Below are 7,711 nucleotides of genomic sequence, written 5' to 3'. Positions count from 1 at the left end.
ATGCAACCAGTAAAGGAATGAACTGAGCAACCAAAAATAAGAGAAGAATTATAAGCCTAGATGCCAGGTTCAGAGCAAAATATGAATAATCTCCTTCTCAGTCTTGCAATAACTGTAAAAAAGTAGGAAAAACGAAGAGGAGTTATATGAATAATGTGAAAGGAAAAGTGCATACAGAACTGGGGACTTTTTTTTCTCATTAAATCTGCTACTTATTCCAGTTCAATAAAATGCTTGTAACAAAAATAACAACTTAAGACAGACGACTAGTTACATTTTTGCTATTCCTTCTTGAGAGAAAAAGAATGAATACTGATCAATTTCCCTGGCTTAAACTTAATTATTTGTCTTACAACATGTTATTTTATAATTTGAACATCTATGTTATTCCTTGAAAGTTCAAAGCAGAAAGTAAAATCATATAGAAAGCCAGAAACTTCATCAGTGATCTAGACGGATGTTTGCTTGTAGTTTTTGGTATCCAAAACCTTTTTCCCACACATTGCACATATGCCTGAAACAAAAGGAAAATACATGAGCAATCAAATCATAATACTAATGGTTTCATTTATTTAAAATCAGTTCTGAAGCTTAAAACATAATTTGATAACATCAGAAAAAAAGAAAATACATAGTTTTAACTATGAACAAACTCTAAGCTTTACTTTGCCTGAGGAGAAAGACTAGTGGACTAACAGGATTTGTGCAAGGCAAAGTGGTGTGCTGCTCTGGCAGATACCTATAACCTAAAACGTGGAAATGAGTGGAGTGCATCCTTGACCTAAGACCCTGGCAGAGAGACGCCGGCATATGGGCATGAGAGACAGCAGGAGCAGAGCCAAGAGACAGGCGTGAGAGACAGCAGGAGGAGAACCGAGAGACCAGCATGAGAGATGGCAGTAGCAGAGCCCAGAACCTGGCATTAAACAGCAACAGGCTTACCAGCCCACAGACGAGAAAGCCAGGTGCCACTGGGTAGGTGGCTTCCTGGTGGAGTGGGTTGCCTTCAAGCATTAATTGGTAGAAGAGACTGGCATGAAATGGAGTAGGAGGTTGGCCAGCCCATGAAGCAAGAAAGCTGAGTGCTTTTTCAGCAGGAAGATTTCTGGTGGAGTGGGTTGGTTGCCTTTGGCATTAATCAGCAGAAGCTGAGAGACCAATGAAATGGGAAGCAGAGTTGCCTCAGCCTCAAAGGGTAGGACCATGGCCTCTGGGGGTGGAACCAACACAGCCCCCTAGGTTTCAGAGTTAGACCTTCATCAACTTGGTTCTGGAGTGTGTGGCTGCTCGTTCATGTGGGCCATTGGGATAGTGCCATAGTTTCTGCCCAAGAGAGAGGGGTCAGGGCTACTACCATACCCAAGAGGTAGAGGAACAGTGCCCACCGACCAAGGGGGTGAGGTCGCCACTCAGGAACTAGGGGATTAGAGCCACTCAGTGAAGGAGATCTGTAGAGATGTGTCACACATTGAAGATCTGTACAGGTGCCAAGGTGACAAAGGGTGGAATTGTGGTAGTTAAGTTTGTGTGTCAATTTGGCTAGGCCTGGTTGAGTGGCTGGGTAGTGGGGTGTAGTATTCCCCATGATGAAACTGGTAATCAACTCCATGGTGGAATCTACTCTGAGCAGCTGCCTTAGGGCTGTGGGCTGCTTCCTGTATATAAGGAGAAGCCTTGCAGAATGGTCTCTTGCTTATGGCACGCTTGAACCCTGCAGGTAGCTGTGTCGTTGTTCAGCAGCCTGCCATGCTCTGCCGACCTTGGGATTTTCAATTGACTTGAATTAATCAAGTGTGGTTTGGTAACATCAGGACTGTGCCATTTTATTTGTCAACCTTTGGCTTCCCAGCCTCAGCAGCCACCTGAGTGAAGAGATGCAAGAGGCAGAGCTGAAGCCCAAGGTTGAGAGGCTTTCACCCAGCTCCTACAGCCTGGCACTTTGAACTCGGACTTCTAGCCTCCCAAACTGTAGGAGAATAAACTCCTGTTTGTTCAAGCCATCCCATTTCTGTCAGAGCAGCACTGGGTAACCAGAGCAGCTACTTCTTGTGTTATCCAAATCAGCACCAAATGAAGCAACTTTGTTAAGAATAGAAAAATAGTATTAAGCAAACATACCCTTTTTGTAGGCACAGCCCTGACAGTAATGAGAACCTGGTTGGTGCACAGAACTTTTGCAAATTCTGCAAGTTGAGAATTTATTCTTTCCATATGGATCAAATCTAGAGATTTTGAAAAAAAGAAAGAAAAATGTGTAACATAATAGAAGTTCTTGTTGATAACCCCACTCATGCAACAAATGGGATGAATCGATGCTCTCCATGCCCTCCCTCAAACTGCACATTGGATAAGCCCAGCACTCTTCTAGCTGGCAGGCAACTCCCAAGTATGCCTGCATCCCTCTGCTCCCTCCACCTAAGCTGAATACTTATGTAGAGTCAGCTGTATTTATTTCCAAACCTATTTTTGCCAGTTGTATTTGTCATTCTATTTGGATGATGTAATTAAATAGTATGGAAGCTGACAGAATGTGAATGTAATAAAGAGGGCTTGTTTCTATAAAAACTACATTTAATGCTTTGGAATGACTAGATAAGTGTGAATCATTAAAAGTGCTATTGAATGAGGTATGGGTGAGACAACTGTTAGAAATTGGGGGAAAAATCCTAAGTGGAAGGACTTTGCACTTTGCAATATCAGTTCTTGTTCTACTTTAAAGATACTACAAACAAATGTTCTAATACTGTTTTGTGAGAAAAGTGATGTAGAACTCCTATCAGCAGACTCATTCTCAAAAGGACTTCTCTCACTAAATGAATGATGAATCCATGTACAGTTTACATGCTTTAATTTAAAATAAAGTATGTGTATCTTTTAGTGATTTCCTACATTAACTGACATTTTCAAATAAATAACTAAATAAATTAAAGGGCTTCACCACAAGAAAACCAAATCCAAAGCTATTGAGTCAATTCCCACTCACAGTGACACTATAAGACAGAAGAGAACTGCCCCATAGGATTTCCAAGGCTGTAAATCTTTACAGGAGCAGACTGCCTCATCTTTCTCATAGAGCAGATGGTGGGTTTGAACTGCAGACCCTCTGGTTAGCAGCCCAATGCTTTAAGCACATCACCACCAGAGTTCCTTTGTCTGGAGATTACTTTTTCTTAAAATTGAATTTCATCATTCCAAAATGTACGTTTTAATATCACTGAATTCCTACAATTAATTCACAGTGCTTTTTCCTTCTATTGCAAACTAATGATGCATTTTATAAATGATGGTATTTTAGATTTAATGTAATACAGTAGTATACTCTTCTAAGTGAGATATTTAGAGTACGCAGAAGTAATAGCTACTTTTGAATAATATCAAAGGAAGTTTGGGAATATAAAGCAACTAGAAACCATACAATATATACAAATAACAATTTAGTTATCTGTAATAACTAGATGGTCTTAGAAGACATTAATAAATCAGTCAACAATACATAGTGAGATACCACATAGAAGATTAAGTCTACTGTGCTGTTTTACATCCATTATTTAATAAGTACCTACTAGCTGCCAGGGGAGCTCTGGTAGCGTAGTGTCTAAGGCACTTGACTGCTAACCAGAGGCTGGCGGTTCAAACCCACCAGCCACTCCTCGGAAGGAAGATGGGGCAATCTACTTCCGTAGTGATACTGCCTCGGAAACCCAAGGAGGGGTCGCTATGAGTCGGGGCCGACTCGACGGCACATAACAACAACAACAACAAGCTGCCAGGGGAGCTCTGGTAGCGTAGTGTCTAAGGCACTTGACTGCTAACCAGAGGCTGGCGGTTCAAACCCACCAGCCACTCCTCGGAAGGAAGATGGGGCAATCTACTTCATAGTGATACTGCTTCGGAAACCCAAGGAGGGGTCGCTTTGAGTCAGGTCCAACTTGATGGCACATAACAACAACAAACAACAGCTGCCAGGCACTGTGTATAGTAAAAGCTAAATTATTATTCCTAACACACTTGGGACATCATAGAACAGATATTCATTCAGCAAATACATGTATACTGAGCACCTACCATGTGGCAGTTACTATTCTAAATACCAATGGTGAACATGATAGACAAAGCCCCTGTCCTCATCAAGCTGACATTCTAGTGAGAGAAGAATGATAATAAATAAGAAAACACACATACACCCTAATAAGACAAACTTTTCAGATAGTGTTAAATGCTATAGAGAAAAATACTATGGCAGAGGTGAAGGGAAGAAGGGAAGAGATGAGTACAAATGCTCGTCAGGGAAGGCCTCTCATTTCAGCTAAGACCCAAGTAACAAGAAGGAGCTGGCAATGTAAGCTCTAGACACAGGCAGCAATAAGCACAAATCAGTTCAATGGGAGCGGGCTGGGCAACTCTCATGCGGCTGCAGTACGATGAATGTGGAGGAGAGCAGGACAACAGGAGGTCAGAGAGGTGGGAGAGCTCATTCCATGGAGGGCCTTCTAAGAATATGGTAAGGGACTCGGATTTTAGTCTATGTGAAAAAGAAAACTGTTGGAGGGTTTTAAGCAGAGAAATTACATGGCAGCTTAAAGGGATCACTGTGGTTACTGTAGATTGAACTGTAGAAGCCTAGAGAGAGAGCAGAGAGGCAGAGAACAGTGCATTGGAATAGGACAGTAGCAGTGAGTTGGACAGAAACAGTGAATTCAGGTTATATTTTGGAGGTAGGGCCAAAAATCTAGCTGATGGACACAGGAAATAACAGAAAAAGAGGAATCAGTGAGGAATTCTCGTTTGTAGGCTTGAACAAGTGGATTAGACAGTGATGTCTCTCACTATAATGAAAAGACTAAATGAAAAAGAGGTTGAATGTTAGATATCAAATTGGGTAAGTCAAACAGGCAGTTAGACACACAAGTTTGGAGCTCAAGGGAGAGGTCTGAACTAGAGATATAAATTTGTGAGTCTTTAACATATGTTGTTGTGGTGTTAGATGTTGTCGAGTCATCTCCAACTCATAGTGACACTATGCACAGCAGAACGAAATGCTGCCTGGTCCTGTGCCAGCCTCACGGGTCTTGCTATACCTCAGCCTATCATTGCAGCTCTGGTAGTGTAGTGCCTAAGGCACTTGACTGCTAACTAGAAGGCTGGCGGTTATAACCTAACAGCTACTCCTCACAAAGAAGCTTGGGCAATCTACTTCTGTAGTGATACCACCTTGGAAACCCAAGGAGGGGTCACTGTGAGTCTGGCCTCACTGGACAGCACATAACAACAGCATTGTTGCAGCTACTGTGTCGACCCATCTAGTTGAGGGCCTTCCCCTTCTTTGTTGACCCTCCACTTTACCAAGCATGATATCCTTCTCCAGGGAATGGTTCCTCCTGACAACATAACCAAAGTAGGTGAGACCAAGTCTGGCCAGTCGCACTTCCAAGGAGCATTCTGGCTGCACTTCCTCCAGGACAGATTTGTTAGTTCTTCTAGCAGTCCATGGTATTCTTAGCATTATTTTCCAACACCAGAACTCAAAAGCATCAACTCTTCTTTGGTCTTCCCTATTCATTGTCTAGCTCTCACATGCGTAAGAGGTGACTGAAAATACCATGGCTTGGGTTAGTGCACTTTAGTCTTCAAGGAGACATCTTTGGTCTTCATCACTTGAAAGAAGTCTTTTGGAGCAGATTTGCCCAATGCAATGCATCACCTGATGTCTTGACTGCTGCTTCCATTGATGCTGATGGTAGAACAAAGTAATATGAAGTCTTTGACAATTCAATCTTTTCTGCATCCATCATGATGTTTGTTGAACCAGTTGTGAGGACTTTTGTTTTCTTTATATTGAGGTGTGATCCATATTGCAGACTGTAGTCTTCAATCTTCATCAGTAAATGCTTCAAGTCATCCTCACTTTCAGTAAGCAAAGTTGTGTCATCTGCATATTGCAGGTTGTTATTGAGTCTACTTCCAATCCTGATGCCACATTCTTCTTCATATAGTCCAGCTTCTCAGATTATCTGTTCAGTATACAGATTGAATAAGTATGGTGAAAGGATACAACCCTTCTTGATTTTAAACCATGCAGTGTCCTCTTGTTCTGTTCCAACGACAGCCTCCTGTCAAGGTACAGATTCCTCATGAGTACAATCAAGTGTTCTGGAATTCCCATTCTTCTCAATGTTATCCATAATTTGTTATGATCCACACCATCACATGCTTTTGCATAGTCACTAAAACATAAGTAAACATCTTTCTGGTATTCTTTGCTTTGAGCCAATATCCATCAGACATCAGCAATGATATCCCTCATTCCTTGTCCTCTTCTGAATCCAGCTTGCATTTCTGGAAGCTCTCTCAATATACTGCTGCAACCATTTTTAAATTAACTTCAGAAGATTTTACCTGCATGTGATATTAATGATATTGTTTGATAATTTCCACATTCTGTGGGATCACCTTTCTTTGGAACGAGTATAAACATGGATCTCTTCCAGTCAGTTGGCCAGGTAGCTGTTGTCTTCCAAATCTCGTGGCATAGCTCAGTGAGTGCCTTCAGTGCAGCATCAGTTTGTTGAAATACCTCAATGGGTATTCTGTCAATTCCTGGAGCCTTGTTCTTCACCAATTCTTTCAGTGCAGCCTTGACTTTTTCCTTCAATACATACCATTGGTTCTTGATCATATGCCACCTCCTGAAATGGATGAACATTGACCAGTTCTTTTTGGTACAGTGACTCTGTGTATTCCATCCATCTTCTTTTGATGTTTCTCACATTCAATATTTTGCCCATAGAATCTTTCAATATTGCAAACTGAGGCTTCATTTTTTTCTTCAGTTCTTTCAGCTTGAGTAATGCCAAGTGTGTTCTTCCCTTTTGGTTTCCTAACTCCAGGTCTTTGCACATTTCAGTATAATAACTGACTTTGTCTTCTTGAGCTGATCTTTGAAATCTTCTGTTCAGCTCTTTTATCTTGTCATTTCTTCCATTTGCTTTAGCTACTCTTTGCTCAAGGACAAGTTTCTGAGTCTTTTCTGACATCCATTTTGGTCTGTTCTTCCTTTCTTGTCTTTTTAATGATCTCTTGCTTTCTTCATGGGTAATGTTCTTGATGTCATCCCACAATTCTTCTGGTTTTTGGTCACTGGTGTTCAATGTATCAAATCTATTCTTCAGATGGTCTCTAAATTCAGGAGGAAGGGATATTATCAAGGACGGGAGCTCTGGTAGCATAGTGCCTAAGGCACTTGACTGCTAACCAGAAGGCTGGCGGTTCAAACCCATTAGCCACTCCTTGGAAGGAAGGTTGGGCAATCTACTTACATAGTGATACTGCCTCAGCAACCCAAGGAGGGGTCGCTATGAGTCGGGGCCAACTTGACAGCACATAACAACAATAACAACATTATCAAGGACATGTTTTGGCTCCTGTGGACTTGTTTTAATTGTCTTCAACTTCAACTTGAACTTATATATAAGCAGTTAATGGTCTGTTCCACAATCAGCTCCTCTCCTTGTTTTGGCTGAAGATATTGAACTTCTCTATTGCCTCTTGTCACAGAGGTAGTCAGTTTGAATCCCATGCATTCTATCCAGCAAAGTCCACGTGTACAGCCATCGTTTATGTTGTTCAAAGAAGGTATTTGCAATGAATAAGTCGTTGGTCTTTCAAAATTCTATCATGAGATCTCCAGTGTTATTTCTATCACCAAGACCAT

General features: G+C 41.5%; 1 protein-coding gene across 1 annotated transcript in view; it reads right to left on the bottom strand.

Annotated features, from left to right (window-relative positions):
• Positions 1 to 449: 449 nt before the first annotated feature.
• CRIPT (CXXC repeat containing interactor of PDZ3 domain) overlaps positions 450 to 7,711 on the bottom strand; it is a 14,722-nt gene continuing 7,460 nt past the window's right edge. Inside the window, exons 4-5 of the mRNA XM_007944422.2 lie at positions 2,119 to 2,222; positions 450 to 514 (exon numbers count right to left, since the gene is read on the bottom strand). Coding sequence (XP_007942613.1) covers positions 450 to 514; positions 2,119 to 2,222 — 169 coding nt within the window. The remainder of the gene's footprint in view (positions 515 to 2,118; positions 2,223 to 7,711) is intronic.

Source organism: Orycteropus afer, unplaced genomic scaffold, assembly GCF_000298275.1.
Source record: "Orycteropus afer afer isolate SDZICR_OR568_19922 unplaced genomic scaffold, OryAfe1.0 scaffold00124, whole genome shotgun sequence".
Classification (NCBI taxonomy): Eukaryota; Metazoa; Chordata; class Mammalia; order Tubulidentata; family Orycteropodidae; genus Orycteropus; species Orycteropus afer.
The sequence above is the reverse complement of the archived record's forward strand: the minus strand, read 5'-3'. Positions and strand labels throughout refer to the sequence as shown.